The sequence below is a fragment of the Symsagittifera roscoffensis genome, chromosome 2, assembly GCF_963678635.1.
Source record: "Symsagittifera roscoffensis chromosome 2, txSymRosc1.1, whole genome shotgun sequence".
Lineage (NCBI taxonomy): Eukaryota > Metazoa > Xenacoelomorpha > Acoela > Convolutidae > Symsagittifera > Symsagittifera roscoffensis.
This window is the reverse complement of record NC_087063.1, coordinates 80,650,256-80,673,483: the sequence shown is the minus strand read 5'-3', so window position 1 is coordinate 80,673,483 and position 23,228 is coordinate 80,650,256. Positions and strand designations below refer to the sequence as shown.

Here is a 23,228-nt window from a genome sequence, read left to right as displayed (position 1 = left end):
TTTCTTGTTTGTGCAACTCTTTCAAGTCTCAAACTTGTACAAAACAATGTTGGAAAACAGCTATTTCAACGTCCGTTAGAAATTTGAGGCCATCCGAGTACAAAATCCGAAAAAAATTCCATTACTTAAATTTTACGCGACCCATTTTGCGACTTTGCGCGACCCATGTAACGACTTTGTGCGACCCATGTTGGGGCTTGGCGCGACGCATGTTAAAAACTTTGCGCGACCCATGCTGCGACTTTGCGCGACCCAAGTTAGCTATGTGGCGACTTTGCTCGACCCAAAATTAGCTATGTTGCGACGACTTTGTGCAACCAAATTAGCTATGTTGCGATTTTGAGCGAACCAAATTAGCTATGCTGCGAATTTTTGCACCTCAAATTAGCTAAATTGCGACTTTGCGCTACCCAAATTAGCTATGTTGCGACGTTGCACAACCCAAAATAGCTATGTTGCGACTTTGTACAACACAAATTAGCAATGTTGCGGCTTTGCGCGACCCAAATTAGCTATGTTGCGACTTTGCGCGACCCAATTTAGCTATGTTGCGACTTTGTGCGACTGAAGCCTCTCGCGGGATGATGGAATTTTGGTCGCAGAAAGCCCATTGTTGCAGGTTGGAGGTGCAACCTGCAACAAAACTAAACCTCATTTATAGTCTAATGATATGAAAAACAGCCAAAATTTTTGCTCTGAAAGACTATACACGCTGCCGTAGAGATTATTGTCATAATTTAGTCGTGACAGACTTAAATTGTTCGAATGGAACGGTCAGTTTTGCAGACTAGTTGATTCCAGGAGTATTGTTAATTATCCCCCAACCACCCCCCCCCCCCATGTAACCTTGTAACGAATATCCCCCTATAAAGAAAGAATTGAATATTTAAGAATGTACGATTTTTGCACCTTGTTAACTATTGCCCCCCTCCCCTAAACCTAATGTTGTTAAAACTAATAAAAATTGAAACTTAAAAAGCGTTTTTTTTTTCAAATTGGGTTGATTGAAATTAAAGAAAACCAGCCTTACTTAAAATTTGAACCAATCTCACTAAAAATAATGAAGACCAGTCTTGCTTAAATTTTTTACATTCATGGTATGGTGCATTTTTGATTTTGGGTCTTTTTACATATTCCGCCTAAGCATCAATATTTCAACAACTTGAAGTGAAACTATTTCGCTTCAGTTTTATTGGGCTAAAATAAGGCAATCAATTTTTGACGCCATTTCAGAATGTTTTGTTTCCAATGTACGTCGCCTTACAATTGAGCCGAATTAGCCAAAAATATTATTTTTTTTTCTTTAAACTATTCATCTTCGACAAAAATAACCTGCAGAGTAGATTTACCCAGACGAGAAAAAACGCAGGAAGTAGCTAAATAAAGAAATGGTAAACATGTGCTCAGAAATCGGCCTCGTTAGAAATCAGCTAAAATTTTAAAACGATCGAATTTGTACCAGTAAAACGAATCAGTGTGATCATTGTTTTGCTATGTATTTTTACATTGATTAGTACAAAGTTGCAAGTACAAAAAGCTTGGACATTTGGGCTGAATAAGTAAAAAGTTTTTTTTTGTCAATCAAAAATTACTCCAATTCCTCGGTTTTTTAGTCAATCAAAATTTAGGTTTATCAGTCTTTCTTTAATCATTTTTATTGAGGTTCTCAAGAAAAAAAAAACAAAAGCGCGCAATCATTTCAGGCCAAACATGACCTTGAGAAATAAGTTCATCAGAAAAGAAGCCTGTTAACGCAATATTCCGATATAAGAAACTTTTGTTGGACCAATACAATAACAGCAATCCTTTGATTTTTTTGAGGAATTGTTAAATTATGGAAAGCAAAATAGCCGTTAGCAGAATTCGTTAGCCAGTGCCTCGGGGACTGGTTTGTTAAAAATGTATATACAAACTCTGAACAAACGTTTTAAGAGGCTTTCAGTCTCAGACTACACTCGTCGAGTTCTGGCACATATAAGAAACAAATTATCTTAATAAATTTTACTTTGAAAGGAAGAAGAAAGTTGATCAAATAAGAAATGTACCCGAAACATGACTGAGAAAAAATGAGAGTCAACAATAGCGACAAACGTAGCAGCTCGGCTCGCTCTAACAGAAAATAAATTTTAAAAACAGATTTTTTTCACTGTGTCGGTGGTGCTTCTTTGATTTTTTGTTTCTATAAATCAAAACTTTTCCATTTTCCTCTGACCTTTTCGATTGCTACAAGATGTCGTCGGCTAGAAAGTTTTGCTTGAAATTGATGTTAGTTTCTTTTTTTTGTTGTTGTTCCTTAATTTCCCTCAAAGTTCATTATTGACGATCCGCACTGACAAAAATGGATTAGGATCAATTTTGCTAAGAAAAAAGTACGTTGATTAAACTTAGATTGTCTTGTTAGCAAAAAAATTGACTTTAGTGGGTCTGAAAAACCATCCAAATCGATTTGAATAAATTTTTTGGACACTCAAATCGATTTAAAATTTTCAAAAAAATCGATTTAAATTGATTTAAAATCCATTTAAACTCGTAAAATGTACATTGTTAATCGATTTGGATCGATTTAAAATCGATTTACAATCAATTTAAATCAATGTTAAACCATTTTTGTCAGTGCGGGGAGCCATTTTTTTTTTAAAATTTCTTATTTTGGGTCTCTGAATACCCCGTGGTTCTAAGCTCTTTCAGATTTACAGATTAGATGCGAACATGATCCACGAGCAGTTCCGAGCGAACCGGAAAAGACAATTGCTGCTTGGCCATTGGCATCCTACTTTCCAAATTACCATTTTGTTTCGATTAGCCGACATATTTGTCTGAACGCAAAAACTGTTGATCACAGGATTTTGTTCGAATACGATTAACTGTTTTCGTTCACAACGTACGCTTTCGATCTCGGAAATTTTTTTGGTTATTTTGATTTCAAGAAACCATCAAACTCTATTGAAAATTTAAAAAATATTATATTCCGAAATCTTTTATTCAACTACTGAAAAAAATATAATAACGTACAGCTCTCTATTTTTTTTGCGTTCTTGATCAATAAAAATAAAAAGAGTAAAATTGTTCCATAGAGGGAGATGAAAACAGTTTGAATTAGATTGAAATAATTAAGGCTTTGTTAGAGCTGAAAATGTATTTTGAATCAGTTTAAAGTGTGAGCCTTATCATTAAGATCTTCTATTTGTCATTTAATCGTTCTGTTAAAATTAATTTAGCCCAAACAAGTGGGAAGACTCAAGGTGTCTTATACTCTAAGTTCAGAAGCATTGGCTTTCCAGAAATCCCCTTAGTAATAGCAAATAGTGTTGAGCTATCAATGGAACATTGAATGCATGAGTCATTTAGTCGACCTATTCCTTCCATAGGGGCAATTGTTCTCTCCTCTCCTTCAGCCACCTTTGCCATATCTGTTTCTAAATTTATTTTGTAAACATAAGAAGAGGAACCACCAATATTTGTAGCAAACAAGTACCCTTCCGCAGCATGTGACTGCACACTTTCTTCAGATGGTATCCAAAAAAATGACCAAATATAATCTATGCCCCAGATTTCAATGTACTTGATGGATTTGGGCTGCAGTTTTTGAGATGTGTTTGAAGTTAATTTAGAAGTATGCGCAGATGTTGTTGTTGTTGTAGTTTGTTGCGAAGGCAGAGAGACCACTGCTATTGTTCTATCATCAGAGGCAAGTAACAGTGTGTTCTCATTCACCAAAACATTTCGATGAGGACAGAGACCAGTAAAGATTCCTCTGATATTGAGTTGTACATATTGTTGTCGGATATGACTGCGATACAAAGTCACACTGTTGTAATCATCCTCAATTCTTCTCCAATGCTCCACTACCACAGCCACTGTCTCGCCTACAGCACACAATCTCCAATATACATCTCCTCCATTGTGTAGTCTCTTAGTGTCGAGTAGTTTTCTCTCCTCGATCAGTTCCTTGTTCTTCATTATGTCCAGCACTGCCACTCTATTCACTCTGGTTTTCTTATTCCAAATCACACCATAGAGAGAGTTATTGCTGTCTAGTGTAATGTCCATTAAATAGTTATTTGCGTCTGATTTCAACTTCATCCTCTTACTCACTTCGAACTTCCCATTTGGCCTGTTTATTCTGAACACTGTTAATTTGTAAACACCATTATAACAAATCACTTCTTTCGTGGCAGTATTGTACACAGCTCTAAGACAATCAATCTTCTCATCTCCAATCGCACTGTGTGTAACTCGCACCAACTCTCTCTTTTTTCCTCTCCTCAAAGCCACATTCCTATTCGGTTGAACTGGAGTCACATGTCCATTGCCACCTCCTCCAACTGCGCTTTTTGATCTACCCTCTGAGCTTTCGACTCGGCTGGCACCTTCAGTTGCGGATAAGTCAGGGTTCGCTGCTGATGTCATGGTGCTGTCAAGCATTGAAGGGGACGAGGAACGAGTTGATAATGTATTATCATCGCCTTCGATGCTGTCACTGCTTCTAGAAGAAAAAATGGTTCCGACAGGAGTAGAGCAGCTGCGATTTAGAAAACTATCATAATCGGAGTCGAAAACATCCCCAAAGATGCATCTTTGCTTTCTTTCAAGTTCTTCAAGTTCGTTCAAAATAGTTTCTTTAAATTTACGAACATCCGTGATGTGATTTTGAATCAGATTGCGAACAATGTCTGATTTCTGCTCAAGCTGATTGGCTGTGCTAGCTTTCAAAACTTCGTTTTGTTTATTTTCTGCAATCTGAGCTTGTCGGACAATCGCCTTCCAGTCCTCCAAAATGCGGCTCATTTTTTGACAGTCTTTCTGGTTTTCAACAATTCGTTTTTGGATCTCTTTTTGAGGCTCTAGATTGACCTTGATGAATCCTATATTATGTTTGCGATAGTCATCTTCATCGTGTTCGTCCTTCCAACATTCCTCGCATAGCTCCACTTCGCAGATGTGGCAAAAGTAGCGAATTGCGGAAGCTGGGTGTTTCTCACAGTAAACGACCGAGGCGAACTCAGGATGAGATCGGATCGAGGATGCGACTGAACTAGGACTATTTGGCCTTTCTAAACATGAAAAAAAGTTTTCAAAACAAGTCATGAGAACAATAGCCTTGTCAGTTTTTTTAACTTCCTACTTTTTTGGTTAATTGTTTCCCCTTAAATCGTTTGGTTGTACAGTAGCGCTAAAAAGTCTCTCAGTGACAGTTTAGGTACACCAAACTTGAAAAATCTGTCCAGGAAAAAAAAATAAACGGTCGAAACACCTGAAAATTTGACTACAAAAAATAGACAACAACAAAATTGAAACTTTATTTCAGAGCAAAAAAAGCGTTCAAAAAATATATGTGAACAAAAATTATTTCAAAACCAGTTTATTTGAAACCGTTTCTTGCATTTTTTGTAGCTTTCAATGTCGAGAGATTTTGCGCATGAAAAACATTCCCTTCTAGACCACATGCATCAAAAAGATGTTTGCCACAAGTTGTCCTAAAAGCCCATCTGGAGGTTCGTCATTCGACAAAACAAGAAGGTTTCGAGACGTCTCTGGAGTTCAAAACAAAAATTATAATAAAGATGACGGTGTAGTACCACCAGTATCATTTGATTTACGATAATCATTTTTTTCCAGCAGAACAAGGTAATATGAATTGACCTCTTGGATGAAAAACATGTCTAGGAGTGATTACTTCAACAAACAACCAACGATGTAAATTGAACTGCACGTAGAACCAATTATTTACTTTTATTTTACATAACTTTCTATGAATCTTGGGGAAAAAATAAATTTTCTAAATCAAACGAGTGATCTATCAATTGGTACTGGTTCCTGTTTCTATAGAAGGTATATCTTTTTTTCTTTGAATTTTTTGCAGGATCTGACAGGTCTGATCTTTTAGGCATTTTGACGCTGACTCTTTGCCATTTTGCTGTTTGACGAACTCTGGGGTTTTGCCTGTAGTGTCCTTTTGTTTTTAAGCAATTTAAGTGTTTTGTACACAAAAAACTTTGCGGGTCTTCTAAGCAATAACAAAAATGAGAAGACTCATTTTCGCTATCACCAATTTTGCAGGAGGTATTTTGTTTTTTACTGGTTGATCGCACGCTCTATCAAACTTCCTTCAAAAAAACCACACTTTGATACCCAATTAAGCAGCTTAATGATTCTGTTTAATCGTAGAATTTGTGAATGTTTAAGAAAAACTGCGCTTTTTCTTAGCTGGGATAAAACTAAGAACTTGAATAAACTAGTCCGAACATTAAAAAGTACTATGTTCCTTATAAGATATTGTGAACGAATTCATTGAGCAATTTTGCATGAAAGACTGATAACTTGAAATGAAAAGTTTGAATCTTGTTCCAATAAAATTCCTAGATATCTACATGAGAATGAAATTTTTATTTCGTGATTTTTCAAAAAAACTGAGTCTACACTTGTTTCAAAATTAATTAAAATTCAAAGAGAGACGATTTTTTTATGTAAGCGTCGAGGTTGTCTAGCAATTTTTAAGTGTAATCTTGCATTAGTTTTGAGAGTTTTTGGTTCAAAATCAGACTGGTATCATCTGCAAATTGAATCGTTCAAAATTAAAAGACAATCGTTAACATAGAGAATGAAAATTTTCGTTTTTCCAAATTTTTTTTTAGCTTGATGCATTCAATTGTACGAATTGTAGGTGTTTACCTATTATAAAATTTGAAAATCGAAAGCTCCATGATGGTTTATTCATAGGCCCAGTAGTTTCTTTTATACTAATTGATAGTAAACTATCAATTAAGAGAAATAGGTGTTTCCAGGTAATTACCCGAATTGGAATTAAATTTAGCAGGGATAGGTTTTCCCTGACCACTGAAAGATTTCTCTTTTGTGTTTCTCGAAAGCTGGATTCGTAGTTCTGCGAAAGCTCGATTTAATGAATTTACCTAATCATTTTGATAAGTTACTTTTTCGTCTAAAAATGAATGTGAAAACTTATTTTTGTGTGATTATTACTTTTTTTAATCTCTGAACTAAAACAATTTCACTGATTTTTGATTTTGATTTTTTTGGTAAGTGTTTCTTTCTCAGTGTTTTTTAAAAGCCTAGTTACAAGGTTTCTTTGCTCTCCCATAAACTATTTGATTTGCATCTGCCCAATCATTTTTGAAAATTGTTGAAAAATTGATGAAAAGCCAATGTTTTTCATTGATCATCTGCTTAGTGTATTTTGTTTACCACGGTTGTTGATTTTTTTGTAGTTTTTAATTCAATTGATCTCGTTTTCTGGTATCTTTTTCTGGTAAATGATAGACCAGTCAGTATTTGCAAAATATTTTTCGAAGTTTGACCTCAAAAAAGTTTTCGATTTCTGAAAAACTAAAATCATTTGCATCTTTTTCTGGTACATGATAGACCAGTCAGTTTTTGCAAAATATTTTTCGAAATTTGACCTCAAAAAAATTTTCGATTTCTGAAAAACTAAAAATTTGTTTTTTGTCATCGCTGATAGTTTGGTTGGATTCGTAATTGAGAAAAAATTGATCACAGCCAATTGTAAATTCAAAGCAGTTGAAGTTACGGAAATGTTGTTGTGACATAAAGCAACAAAAAATGAGCGAGCAAGATGTATCCAATCTGGTGGGAGTATAAAACTTGATAAGTTCGATTGCAATATTCGCCCCAAATCATTCAAATTGGTTAAGTCTCAAAAAACTTCTGTATAAACATCACCAAAAAGCAAAAAATCACCTGTTTTTTGGAATGCTGCTGATGTTTTTGAAGTTAGTTCTTGGGACAATATGAAACTTTCAAAAGTACTTTTGTGTCAAATGTTCGACTTATTTCTAAACACATTGATTCAAAGATATTTTTTTCCTTGTGTTTAGGCGATCCTTGTTTTTGACGATACAGTTTTTGGGGCCTAAAGTTCAACATCATTCCTCGGGTCGAGTTTGCGCTGCATGTGCGGTAAAAATTAAACTTGAGGTTTAGAAACTTTCTATCTGTTATTTGATTTTCCTAGCCAAGTTTCAGTGACAAGGAGAAAACTATTCTCTGGTATTTTTTCCAAAAATTTTTCTTTTCATCAAGTTTATCCTATTCATCAAACTCTGGTATTTTTTTTCGAAAATTGTTTCTTTTCGTAGACTTCATTTTTGACACTTGTTGAATCGAATGAGAATGGGAAAAAAACTTCAGTTTTTCTTACAAAACATCACAATTTTTTGGCAAAAAAGTTTTGGTTTATGCGGAGATAATAAAGTATACCCAGGCCCTACAAACTTAAACACAACTAATTTTTTTGAGAACTTGTTGAATCGAATGAGAATGGAAAAAAAACTTCAGTTTTTCTTACAAAACATCACAAGTTCTCAAAAAAATTAGTTGTGTTTAAGTTTGTAGGGCCTGGATATACTTTATTATCTCCGCATAAACCAAAACTTTTTAATTTTGTAGAAATCTCCTAAATGTAAACAAAAGTTGCCTGTAACAGCTAATCTAAAATTAAAAAAAAAACATTTTATCTTGCAGTCAGAGGCCTATGTTTTCTGTAAATTAAACAAGGCCTAAAAGTCATCAAAGTAAAAAAAACTAACAAATGAAAAAAACCGGTGTCTTCACAGGTATCACAGAAATTTCCGTTTAAAAAAATTGTTTGAAAAATTCAGAACCGATCGAATTGAATTTTTATTTTCGAAATTGAGGTTTTTCATTTATTGGTTTTGTCGTGATAAACGTGTTCGAAGTTTTTAAAGTTTCATCAGTATGCTTGATCATCGATATGATTAAAGCAAAAAAAGTTGAATGAAAGCCGTTTAAAACCGGTTTTTGATAAAAAAAAAACATTTGGAAACTTCATAGCAGAATTATGTTTTTGAAAACGTGTAAATTACGCCTGTGTTTCAAAAAGCAGATCGAAAATAGATATGAAACTATGAAATAACAAGTGGAAACTAAAACAAGGTAACTCTGCAAGTAGCACAAATTGTTCCGACCGTAGTCGTTAAATTTGCGAAAAAAAAAGTTTTTTTTCAATTTAGTGTCGTTTTTTTGGCGTTGTATAAAAAGATCTGAACGAAATACTAGAATTTTTGTTTCAAGCCGTCTTTCGACAAACGTTTAGAAAGTTTCATGAAAAGTTGATGCTTTTAGAATTTTGATGATCTTTTCAAAAACAGGTTGAAAACAGATATAAAAGTATGAATTAACAAATAAAAATTAAAACCAGGATTGCCGGTTAGTGTGCACGTAGCACGGAATTTTCCGACCATTGTCTTAAGAAATACGAAAAAAAAACAGTTCTTTTTTTCAGTTAAGCGTCGTTTGTTCTGCCTAGTGCGATAGAGGAATATGATTAAATAACTATAAATTAAGCAAATTTGAGAGTCATAGTAAAACAGGCGAATTGAGGAAACAGTTTTTGTTGAAAAGTTGCCAGAAAAACCAAAAAATGGCAAAAACTTTTTAATTTTCAATAACAAAATTTTGAAATGTATCGAATTTTCTTGAGGTTTTTGGTCTTTTTGAAACCTAAAAAGGCGCTAAAAACTGTAAAAATGGACTTCAATTGAGCGAAAATAAATTTTCCAGGCTTACATTCAGCAAAAATAAGATATTGTAGATGAGCGAAAAATCAAATTTAACTTGTTTTGAATCAGGACTGAAAAGCCTTTAAAAAAATAAATACCTCAACCCAGTCAAATGATTATTTGTGGTACCTAATTTTCTGTCGAAAACAAAAAATAAAAGAAAAAACTAAAACACCTCCGAATACAAAGTTCCTCCTTATTTTCAATAGTCGGAACAATTACATTTAAAATTAGTAAATTAACTTGAAAATTTGCGAACTATTTCTTGTAAAATTACACGACAGCAGTTTGAAGGAGCTGCTACTTTAATCAAATTAAAAGTACAGGCCAAAAAAAGCAATCAAAGTTATATATGAAAAATTTAGTATGAAAAAAAATTTCGACATAATAATTGCTTTTTGTATTTGAAAAAATATATAATAAAAAAAACTGTTTTTCACTACAAGACCAAGTTGTGCACTGGATAAACGCACAAGTTTGTGTCTGTATGTTCTCGGATTGCAAAAACTAATCTCGTATGTGTATTTCATTTAAAAAATTTTCCGTGGATTCTGCGTATAAATAACTGTAACCTAAATTTTGTCGGCACATTTGTTGTGTCGCGGAATCCGCAACAAGCGAATATAGCTAGTTGTTTTGGATTCTGCAACTGTGAGTGGATTCCGCAAAAAGTAAGTAAAATCGGCAAATGAAAAAGGGAATTTGCAAACTGTAAGTGTATTCCGAATATTGTTTATTACTGAACTTGCATTTGAATAATTAAAACTAGAGCTGGAACTCTTACCTTATCAATGAGGAATTTAAAAGCAAGGACTTAACCATTGTCAGTTGAATCCACGAAAAAAACTTATAACATTTGTTAACTAAACTGGTGGATATGATCTTTTAGTGTTCGGGATACATATCCGAGCAAACACTTTTTGAGATCACAGTTTTGGAAACACAACATCGAATAAATTCATTATTTAGAGACATTGGATTGCGAGTTTTAAAAAAAACGCATAAAATATATCAAGTTGAGAGTGTTTAAAGTACACCCCAAATTATATCGCTTATTTATGTCATTTTTTGAGATTTCATCGATCCCAAATACTGCTCAGTATTTGGGATTGATGGATTCCCAAATTTTGGAATAATATGGAACAAATATGGAATAAATTCATTATTTGTTGTCAGTGGGTTTGAGAGTGTATAGAAACACAATGCACAGCATATCACCGAGTTAGGTAAATATTTGGGGTTCCATCGATCCCAAATACTGGTCAGTATTTGGGATTCCATCAATCCCATATTTTGAAGCTGGGTGTTTGACAGAAATTGAGATCGAACAGGAGGCATTTCAACAGGTAGCTGATGAACTTAGTATTTTAGTCATTAAGATTGAACTTGCTAGTGACCACCTAGTAATTAAAAGATATAACTTTAAACGCTACTACATAAGTACATATTTGTAAACGGAATCCGCAAACAAAATGCGGTTTCAACTTACAATTTGCGGAATACAGTAACAATTTGCGGGTTCCGCAGCAGCTTTATTTGATTATAAACATATCTTTTTATTTATTTGTGGATTCCACAAAAGGTTCTGTTTCCGCAAAAACGATTTCGGATTCCGGTCTATTTTTACTGCAATTTTGCGCGGTACAGTCTTTTAGATATTTGTTTGTGGAATCCAAAAGAGCAAAGAAGACTAACGAAAATCTGATTTTGGCCAGTTGCGGAATCCGCTTGCAATGCGCAGAATGCACATTTCGACCTCGTAATGTTTTTATTCTTCTTACAAAATTTTTGTGTTCGTATAAAAAAAACGAATAAACAGCTGAAATCAATATTTTGCCACGCCTGCATTTTGTAAAAGTCGGAACAATTACTTGCCAAGTGTTTTCAGGGTCAAGCTTTCTCTCGGCAAAGCAATACTACTACCCACCAAACTTTGCACTTTATTCAACCAATACATTTTCAGATTTTTTATCGATTTTTCTTTCAAGCCTTTCAATTCGAATTTTGCTTTGCTTCTATCGCGCAGCTGCTAAAGATTGTCTTCGTTAAAACTGATATTCAGAGATAGCAAGACGCAATTTAGTTGTTTTTTAAATTAACAAACCTTGTTCTGGGGGTGGCAAGACAATCGAGTTTCTGTCCAAAGCAGATGCAGGTCTGCTAGGGAAATCCTCAAATTTTAGTTTAAGAAGTCGCCTGGGTGACACTTTGTGGCTTTTGCATTCCTTATTTGGACATTGCTGCACTGTCTTTGAGGCAAGGTCCATAGCACAACTCTTACAAAGACAATGTCCGCATGGGATTTCAAAGGTATCTTCTGTGTAATGGAAGGTTTTAACGCATCCCGGACATTCAACAGAAACATCATCGTCCACGCCGAATAGAGGCATACGTCTATATGTTGCCATAGTTGTTGAGCGATACCTCTTTCTGTGATGGGGGTGTGAGAACAAAGATGAGTTTGATTTGAAGTTTGCAAAGGGTCAGATTTCGCGGTAGAGTTCGGAAAAGGCGCTAAACAAACATCACATTTTTGATTTACTATTATCGGATTTTTGAAAAAATATTGAGCAGTTTTTGATTTGACTTTCTCGGACACGTAACTAACCCTTACGACTGCTTTTTGGGCCCTAGAACATTTAAGGTTGTTTTTTGGCTTATATTTTGGTATTAAGGACTGTTGGAAGTTCAGACTCTTAAAGGCTCGATTCTGTGTGCATTGAAACGATTACATCGTGAGAAAATTTTCAGGATAAAATGCTGGGATTTGAGCGGTTTTGAAAAGGTTTTATGCGGATAAAGCGCAATTGTCTAGAAAAAAATCGAACCGCTTAAACTTGAGCGATTTTTGAGCGGTATTTCAACTAGGGTTATGAAACTTTTATATTTGTTTGCCATCTCAAAAACTGTATGTATTAAATTGATTGAAACTTTGTCAAAAAAAGTTATCGAGGCTTATAGAGTTTCATTGAATATAATACTTGCGTTCCATGAAAAAACTAACGTCCAAAAAGCATGTATTTCTATATTTCCACGCTTTAAAATGCACGACTTTGAATTGTTTCAGTTCTCTTTTTTAATCGGGCTATACATACATATTCAAAGAATGCCTTATCTTAGGCGTTACGTAACAAATATATAATTTTTTGCCAAATATCTTTCGAATGATTTAGTGGATCTACTTAACAATCACCCCATCCCTCCTATGGCATCTAGTGAAGAATTTCCACTCCTATCAAGGGCGGATACAGGATTTTCTCGATGCGGGGGGATTTTCAAAAACTTGTTTTTGAAAAATTTGATTTTCCGAGCTCTCCAAAACCATCAGAAATTCCCTATTTAGACAAAATCTTCTGCGCTGCAGGCAAATTTTTGAAAAAACAGGCCAACAACTTGTTTTTTTTTTGTTGCGAGCTCCCCCCTAAAAATTGGCATATTTTGGAGCCTAGGCGCTTTTGGAAAAATTTTAGGGTCAGTCAATCAAAAATGGATGGATATCCCAAATTAGTACAAAGGGGGACCCAAAATAGTAACTTAATCCAATTAACAATTATCCCCCCTCTTTCTTGAAATTGAAATGGGTAATTGTTAAGTAGATCCAATTTAGTTTGCAGCTGACGCTTAATCGGCTGAGACAGGTTGTTAATTTGGTTCTAAGTTGGGAAATTTTAGCCAATCAGAATCGAGCATTTTACTTGCATCGCTTATAAAATTTATTTTAAAATCAGCGCTGGGGTGGAGGGTCTTAACTTGGTCAATTTGGGGGGGGGGGGGAGGATGTTAACTTGATCCGTTATTTCTCCCCCAAATTGAACTAAAGTTGGCAAGTTAGTCCCAAATATCTTTGTGAAAATGATTACAGTTCAAATATTTTTTTGCTGGGCCCATGATGAATACTTTTTTTTGCTGGGCCCATGATGAATACAGAGGATAGTGAAAACATTCCATCAAATATTGATATTTTAAAGATCGAAAATTGGCTGAAAAGGAAAAATAACCTGAGCTCGAATATTCCTCATATTTTTTTAAATGGAGCAATAAAAGATAAAAGACACAGAGAAAACACTAGAGAATATTACTTGTTTTCGGTACGCGGTTTTGAGTTTTTTGCGGGTTCTGGGTTGCGGGCACCAGCAGATTTAGGAGTGGGAAGGGGCGGGGGCTAAACCCCCCCCCCCCCCCCCAAACCACTCGGAGATTCGACCCCCTGCCGACCCAAAGGGTCCCTCTGTACTAATTTGATATCCATTTTTGGCTGACTTACCCTAAAATGTTTCTAAAGGCGCCTAGGCGCCTAAATATACCAACTTTGAGCGGGAAGCGCGCGCCGAAAAACGCGATTTACGGTCAAAATTTTCCAAAAAGTACCTAAGAACGCCTTTTTGGCCTGTTTTTTCCAAATTTTGCCTGCGGCGCAGAATATTTGGCCAAAATAAGATCTTTTTAGGGCTTTGGAAAAGCTCGAAAATTCTATTTAGTCAACCTAAAAAAAGTCGAAAAAATGTTTGAAAGTTTTGAGGATTGCTTTTTTTAGATCAATTCGTTTGCGTTTTTAAAAAATCTGTACCGAAAATCAAAACCAGAAATGATTCAAACACTGTAAAGAAACGGTCGAATCTCTTGAAAATTCGCATTAAATGGGCAGTTTTGTAGCGCTGCACCATCTCAATCGTCGTATAATATAAAATTAGCCATAATTAACCATCATTACTAATTTCCGAATACTTACTCAAGAATCGGCACGAAAATTTAATTGGACTTATCGTGCTTTCGGGTAATGGCGCTCTGGAGCTTGTTAAATTTTGGCTCCTGTTGGCTACTAAATATGCACACTTATGTTTCATGCCATCTACATTATCTTTTGCGAAAACCTTTTATCCGTACTCACCTTTATCGAAGGAAATGGTTAAACATGAGAAGAGAACGATTTGAACAAAACTGGATTGATAAGAAGATAAAAAATGGCTTCTCGAGTTTTTAGAAGCAAAAAATTTCAATACAATTTTCACAATCAAGAATTTGGGGCTTCAAAGTTAATGGGGTTCATAGATAAAGTATTTGTTTTTGTGAGCATAAGCGTAAAGAATTTGAATTTAAGCATTAATGATACAAAAAGTTATTTCATTTTCTCAACTAAATCAGAAAATTAAAATCAACAGTTGAAAATATGTATATTTGGGTGATTGCCTGAGATTTGAACAAATTATCAATGTGTTTTTATTTTTGAAACTTATGCTCAAATACCAATGAAAGTACAATCTGTTGTTCTGAAAAGGAATTTTGCACGCTCATTTTTTGATAAACATAACAAACTAGAGGGTGTGATAAATCGAGTTGAGACTAAGCTAAGCTAATATCTGGTGATCAACTTGGTCTTTGCATGTTAAATTGATTTTGTACGCAGTCGTTTGTAACTTTTTTCGTAACATGTACTCGCATCATCAGATCTCGAATGACCAATGTGTATTTGGTTGATTGCCTGAGATTTGAACAAATTATCAATATGTTTTTATTTTTGAAACTTATGCTCAAATACCAATGAAAGTACAATCTGTTGTTCTGAAAAGGAATTTTGCACGCTCATTTTTTGATAAATATGACAAACTAGAGGGTGTGATAAATCGAGTTGAGACTAAGATAAGCTAATATCTGGTGATCAACTCTGTCTTTGCATGTTAAATTGATTTTGCATGCAGTCGTTTGTAACTTTTTTCGTAACACGTACTCGCATCATCAGTTCTCGAATAATCGATATTTTCAAAAGTATATCGAGCCATAATATAAATCTTATGTTCAAAAAAATTTTTATACCAATGTTGTAAATGTGTGAAAATTCATTTTAAAGTTTACAGAAGAATCTTTAAAACTAGCAAATTATTTTACCATGCAAAATGTCATATCGTTATGTAAAGTCATAATAACTTTAGCAAACCTAATTTTTTTATAAATGAGAATTTTTTATAGATGAGCAGCGGAAAGGGGAAAGTCAAGTTTAAAGTTGCAACATAAAATTAAACGAACTTTCTCATAGCGATTTGAAAGCAACACACCAAACAAGTTTTGACGTTTTTGATCAAAGCTGTGACATATACGACTCCAAAATAGTTTTTAGCTTTGATATGCTCGGAAGCAGAAATTATAAACTCAAGTTGAAAAATTTGCAGAACTAGAGACAAAAATGATAATTAAATTGTGCAATATCTCATCACAACTAGAACTGATTTCTTTGAAAAGCTCAACATATATGATTTAATATCTTTTTGAATTTATGAGATATTGCATTTTAGAAAGAGAACGAACATTTATTAGCTCGAGAAAAATTTTCCATTATCTTCCGACCTAGAAGAAGCATAATGACTCCGCGTTTAGTGACCAGCTTTTTAACTTGCCGGTGAGCGATTGCAGAAGGGCGGCTCTTGCTATAGCGTCAATAACGAGTTAGGTTATATTCGAAGTTTACAAACAAAAAATTACTAGCGCGGTTATCAAATACAAGTGAATCGGTGTTAAGTTTCTTACATCATTCGTTTTGGAGGATACGGTTTTCAGCAAAATGGGACTAACGGACTGCTCAAAAAACAAATAGTATTTTTTTAAATAACAATTGTTTTAGTTTCTGCCTATTTTGTCTTGAAATTAAGTTTGTTTGACACGTTTTTATAGACGTCTCCTTTCCTCCGTACGTCGAAACGCAAAACTGCGAACGGCTTGCAAAAATGCTCTCTCTAGCTATTTAATCGTGGAACATTTGCTCTTAATTACGGGACAATACGGTGGGGATCGAGGTCAGTCGATCTTTTAAGTATTGCTTTTAGCGAACAAAAAATTGATCAAATTGATAATTGATAACTTTAGAAAAAATATCGGTTATTGATTTGCAATAACAATGATTTTAGAGCATTAAAATTTTGCAATGCTTTTTTCTATTTTGTACCGACTTGATTTGTCTGAAAATTGTTGCCATTTTTGACAAAAGTGGTTCTGAAGTTTAGTTTTAAACTGAAGTCCAAGTCTTCTAGCCCAGGGTCATTTAGGTTCAAAATTTGTGCAGCGACAACGTTGTCTTTTTTTTGATTTTAACCAATGCTTTGTTTTTATTTTGATTGATTAACCGCCTTTCTTTTCGAATCCTTGAGTTTTTCTCCTTTGTCAATTTGTTATGGTATCTGATGTCATGGGCGATTTTATAATGAAGTATGTTTTGGACTGCTATCTTTTGAGCTGGCATCTTCTCGTTTGCGATTTTAACGTTAGCGATCTTTTGTCATGTAGCTTAACAAGAGACAGTAAAATGAGATCGTCTGAGTCTTTAATCATTTGTATTTCCTAGTAAAAAATCCGGAATCTCATATTGAGGCCAGGATACGCCAGCGAGAAACAGATACAGATTGACAGGTTGGCAGGTACAGGCTAAAAATTTACAGCGATCAATCAAACTCTCACAAATAGAAGATCATTTAAAATGATTGATAACCAACAAGTGACCCTCACATTTACCTATGGTAGTAAAACTTGAATACAAAAAAAGTTAAACTAAAAATATTGGATTAGCCACGCCTTGGTACTGTTTTGAGTGGAAGGCTTATCGCCATCCCTCTCCCTGAACTAATGAGTTTTCGAAACCAGTTTTATTCCCCTTAAACTTTTCTTTTTCTCCCCGCACCTTGGATTCTCTTTTGTAATCCAGTTGACCGTGACTCCTAGTTTTTCGACTGGCTTTCATTGTCTTGTGCTTCTCCTGTTCTCAGAGCCCAAGGTCATTTAGGTTCAAAATTTGTGCAGCGACAATGTTGTCTTTTTTTATTTTTAACCAATGCTTTGTTTTTATTTTGATTGATTAACCGCCTTTCTTTTCGAATCCTTGAGTTTTTCTCCTTTGTCAATTTGTTATGGTATCTGATGTCATGGGCGATTTTATAATGAAGTATGTTTTGGACTGCTATCTTTTTAGCTGGCATCTTCTCGTTTGCGATCTTAACGTTAGCGATCTTTTGTCATGTAGCTTAACAAGAGACAGTAAAATGATATCGTCTGAGTCTTTAATCATTTGTATTTCCTAGTGAAAAATCCGGAATCTCATATTGAGGCCAGGAAACGCCAGAGAGAAACAGATACAGATTGACAGGTTGGCAGATACAGGCTAAAAGTTTACAGCGATAAATCAAACTCTCACAAATAGAAGATCATTTAAAATGATTGATAACCAACAAGTGACCCTCACATTTACCTATGGAAGTAAAACTTGAATACAAAAAAATTAAACTAAAAATTTTGGATTAGCCACGCCTTGGTACTGTTTTGAGTGGAAGGCTTATCGCCATCCCTCTCCCTGAACTAATGAGTTTTCGAAACCAGTTTTAATCCCCCTTAAATTTTTCTTTTTCTCCCCGCACCTTGGATTCTCTTTTGTAATCCAGTTGACCGTGAATCCTAGTTTTTTGACTGGCTTTCAATGTCTTGTGCTTCTCCTGTTCTCAGAGCTGTCGATTTGCGTTTCCGATTCCCCCTCCTCTTGGCTGCTATTTGAAAGATACACTTTTTAAACTAACGATAGCGGTTAGGCGGATATTCTTTGCCTTCTTAATCCTTGCCTTGCTACCTTTGCTCGCCTTCACCTCGCTCGTCCCTTGGCCGGATACTACCGCTTCCGCTCGTGTAGCAAGTTCTGCTGTTAGACGAAATGGTATCGATTCCAATGGTCAGCTATCCTCGCTATCTGAATAGTCCGATGGCTCGTTAATTGTGTTTGCTTTGGTGGCTGAATCTTCTTTTGCTCTTCAATTTTGGGCTTCTCGTTGTGCCAGTTTTTGAGCATTTTTTTAGTCTTTTTTTTGCCATTTTTCTAGTAATTCGGATGATGTTGCCCCGTTCGCATCATCGATGATACTGGTGATTTTGGTTTCGTCGCCACTACGGTGCTGTTCGTAAGTTTAGGCTCAAGTTTCAATTTTGAAGAAGGTTTCGATTCAGAGACTTGTTTGATTTGAACAATCAATGCTGGTTGAGTGTTTTTTTCCCTCTGGACGACGTTCACTTTGTCCTCATTCTCTCAGAGTATTTGATCATCATGGCGCCCTCCCATGTTCCGAATAGACATGTTGGTCACTGGTCACCCTAACTGGCGATTACATCAAAACTGAAGCGTATTTTAGGTCTAATAGTTTCTCCCAATTGGAGTGCTGAGGGTATGGGACCTTCTAGAGCCCAGGATTAATTTCGTCTAAGCATAATTCTTCTTGATTTATGACCTTTTTTTTCTAATCGGGGTTTTTTGTACTCGGTTTCTTAGATAGATTTCGTAAGACAGTTTTGACCTCCCTGCCATGCTGCGCTTCTAATGGGTTTTTGCTTCCTTGTTGCGTTCGTAGAAAATGGTGACGCACCCAAAGCCCTGTCGACCATTAGTTCAAGAGATTTATGTTACTTTTCAAAAATAAAAGTCAGCACAAAACTTTTAATATTATCAATCGTTCTTCCGTCTACCGGGGAGTACTTGAGCTCGAATCCGTTGGTGCTACAAATACTTCGAAAAAGTTTTTTGTTGTGACCACGGCTGAAGGCCATCTCCAGAAACAATTGGTTGCAACTGGTACGTACCTTTTCTGTTCTTTTAAGTTCTTTATTGGACCCCAAAAGTCCAACACTTGTTTGGTTCCGTTGGTTCCGGGACTTTTCCAACCTCTTTTTTGGGTAACAACACTTGCAAAATCTTACCCGCATCTGTGCACTTCTGACAGAACGTCGCAAGTCGCATTTGCCACCAGGCTGCAGTACATTTAGGAGTACATTACATCCCGAATTGCCTGAAACATAACGCGCTTTCCATGATGGTAGAGGTGAAACCCGTGCTCCACCGGAGCCTATCCAGCCATATACAGTCGTCCCTTAAAGACAAGTCGTTGGCGTATAAAGTCTAGTTTTTTTTTGGACAGTCCCTCTCTGATTTGTTTTCTCTTCTTTAGTAAGACTTCTTCTTTTTTAAACAAATTGATGTTCACTGCACTGGTATGTCAGAAGCAATAAAGTCCCGATTAAGTAAGTCAGATAGTGATGTGGTTTTCTAGGGTACTTTACAATCACGTGAAATAATAGACATATCTCTTTGACTTGGATTTTTTGCGGGAAACAATTTGCTAGAATTTTTGGAAGCAATAGACAATACGGTATTGAAGCTAGATTATCGTGTACTACTTGTAATTGTATTGAGAGCAAGAGCGATTTAAGCTGCGTTACTGTTCTTGAAACTGCTAACGCTTCGATCTGCTCCGTTTTTCGTTTCAGCCAAGCCAATCGCACTCGCATTTCGCAAACTCGCACTTTGGTAGTTTCAGTGAAAATTCTCGCAATTCAATTTTCGCAAATTTTTATTTAACCAAGGAAATACGCCCGATATCGGCTCTCTCTGTTGCTATGTCGAATATGAATGCGTTTGCTTGCCTGAACTCTGCTTGCGTGAACTAAGAATTGAGTCCATCTCCCTTTGAAGCTCATCCGACCTTGAAGTCAAACCTTAAACCATGTTAAAAATCGGTATGTGCCGGTAGTCTTTACGCCTACTAGCGAAACAATTAAATTGCATGCTCGTTTGGTTGCTCAAAGGTAGTTGCCCGTACGCGTAGGTTAAATGCATTGTTGTAACTTATACTTGCATTTGTTTTTTTTCTCTCAGATTAGTTGTTCTATCGTACCTACGAATTCTTCGATGTTCGGCATCTGATATTTAGTTTTGTCCACGTGTGTCCCAGGTCTGGCAATGTGTAAATTTCCTTGTCGACATTCTCCTGGAGTGTTACCAGCACTCTCCGACCTTTTTGTTGCACCATTAGGTTGTCTGTCTAGACATTTAGTTTCTATATTTTCCAGTTCTATTAAAAAGTTTTGGAAAAAAACTTACTGAAAAACAGCTGCCAAGATTTCAGTGACCTTCTCCTCTACGTTCACAGTTTAGTAGTCGATACAGTTCTCCTCTGTACTCTGGATGTTCATGATCGCTCCCACTGAGTTTGTCGACACGGTTTTTAGGTCCAACTTCCCGAAGAGGTCGCGTCCCACAAATGATGGTCTGCTTCCTCCGATGACAATGACTTCTGCTGTGGTGGTTCATTCGTTGGATGCCAGTTCCACGCCAATTTTCCCCAACAGGTTAATTTTGTTGTTGTTTTTGCCGCAAAATCGTCATCCTCGTACTCTTCTGCTTCAAATTGGTTCCTGCTCTTCCAAGGCTCATCCTGAGCTCAACCACTGTGAATAGCGATATCTGTGAGTTGCTGCCGGTCCAGATATTCATTAGGGATCTATTTTTTCTCTTTTTACTCCGGTCCGGCATATTTCGAAAGCGTCTCCTTTTTCAGACTTACCGCCATTACCAGATAGTCATCTGAGCTTTCCGATGATTAACTGTGCTCTCTGTTCTTGCGAACCCGACAACTTTGACATGTTGCGAATTTAATTCAACCAAGGGATATTCCTCCCCTTGAATTATTTCATTCGTTTCAATAAGTACGAACGACCGTCCCCCACGCGACATTTTTTCCCCGGCACGTTTTCTCGGAGTGGCCTATTTTTTTGAAGAAGTTGCATGTAACCGACCTTCTCAGGCTTCTTTGTATGTGTTAAAGAGTGAAATTTAGCTGGTCACATTTATAGATTTTTCGATCCGGCGTTCGGGGTCCCCAATTGTTTTGGATAGTTTTCGCTCTAATTATACTTTTTCGAAGACTTGTCACCTCAATTATATTAGCAGCTATGCTCAACGTTTCTTCTGGGGTTTTCGTTTTTCTGCGTAACTCATTCTGGGCGTCGCGGTTCGGCTTTTTGAATATGAATATGTCTCCCACCATTTTTCTGTCCGGTGGTTCTAAGTTACGCCTAGGCGCAATTCCACTCGATTTGACAAGGGATAGTAAAAACGATATCGGTTTAATCTCCACTCAACTGCATTTACTAGTGTAAAAACCGGATACTGATTTGGAGGTCAGAATCAGCCAGGCATAAATAGATACAGATCGACAGGCAGTTACCTGCTAACATTTCACAGTGAGAGATCAAACTATCACCAAAATGAGCAACAATTATTTTTTTTTGTTGAGTTCACATTGATACAATTTGGAGATTTTTATATGGCGTTTCAACCAAAATAGTCATGAAACAAATGAATAGTGATTTCAGGAGACTATACAGATAAATTTTCTGCAAACAATAAATCGACTGAAAACGATTAGCTGGGTATACACAAAAAATGTATACATCTACTCAACTTCATATTTATGAAATTTGTAAAGCAATAAAAAAAATACAACAATAAAACGGAAGATATTTTACGCAACGTAATAACTCAAAAATACCTAAGTAAAATATCCAAACAAACAATAAACTCGAAAAATATAACGACTGATGCAACGTACAAAAAACACAATGCACATAAGAAAAAGAAAGTTGCTCTGTTGCGCTTTCAACTATACAAAAAACTAGTATGTATTCATCCTGAAAATACCAAAAACAGTCTCCAATAGAAAGAACCACTTTTTTCATGTAACTTTTTTTGAACAATGAAGCTCCATTGAGCATTAAATTTAACTAAGAGATTTAAAATAACAGCTCAACAGAATTATTTTCAAAATTCTACTTTCTTCTTCAATTTTTTATTAAATAACGCTCGTACTTTTTTGAGTCTTCTGAGCTTTGACCGAAACCGATGAAAATCGGAGTTAGGAAAATGAGAAAGCAATCTCATTTTCTACTGCAATTTATTTTTTCGCTGTTGTTCAACATGCAATACTGCCATATTAGCCTCAAAACAACATTTTTTTTATAAAAACAACTTTTGACATTATTCTCAAAACAGATAAAAATTATTATTATAAATTGATGATAAAGTATTAAATCCAAATAGTGTTAGAGATTTTTGAGATGTTCAAATTATCTACAGCTGTGACATGTCGTAACTTGGTTTGCCTTTAGGAAGGCACAAACCGAAAGTTAACCGTAGCCCCTAAGCTTTTTTAACATTCAATAAAAATTTATTTTCATCTAAATTTGATAAATGAAATGTAGTCTTCTAAATTTCATTTTATTATGATTGATTGCTCTTCCTTTTTTCTACTAGCCCTCACTCCTAGAGCTAGTGTTTTGATTCAAATCCTCTCTTAAAAACAAAGCTCATTGAAAAGCGAACAATTAATTGAAAATAAGAACATAGATTCTGTTGTCAATTATCAATTGATTGCAAAACAGCAGTTTATCCCGCTGATTTTTTGCGCAATTCAGGAAAAACTATAATGAAAATGTTTTGTGAATAATTGATGATAACAGAGAGCTTCACCGTTTAAAATTCAATATTTTTAACTCTGATTTAAAAAGAATTTAGCGGCTCATAGCCTCTTTGTTCTTTGTATACACGTGCTTTTGTTGCCTTGCTTTCACGAGCGTGTGCGTGTATAAGTATATGGCTAAAAAACTCCAGATTTGTCTGTGGACAAGATAATAATGGCGTTGGTGGAAAAGTATTTAAATATATACAAACAACGCAAAATAACGGACAGATAAAATATGTCAGATTTGTTTCATTTTCGTTTTTGTTTTGTGACGTGACAACTATGACAAAAGCACTTATGAAAACTTATTGCGCTTTTATTTTTCCAAAAATATTTATAGGCTGTGTTTTATTTTTAC

General features: G+C 35.4%; 1 protein-coding gene across 1 annotated transcript; it reads right to left on the bottom strand.

Annotated features, from left to right (window-relative positions):
• Positions 1–3,009: 3,009 nt before the first annotated feature.
• Positions 3,010–15,151, bottom strand: LOC134840613 (uncharacterized). The gene is made up of 3 exons (XM_063856539.1): positions 14,446–15,151; positions 11,662–12,071; positions 3,010–5,054 (listed from the first exon to the last, which is right to left on the bottom strand). Exons 2-3 carry the CDS (start codon positions 11,963–11,965, stop codon positions 3,238–3,240), a joined length of 2,121 nt encoding a protein of 706 aa, XP_063712609.1. The 5' UTR covers positions 11,966–12,071; positions 14,446–15,151; the 3' UTR covers positions 3,010–3,237.
• Positions 15,152–23,228: the final 8,077 nt, after the last annotated feature.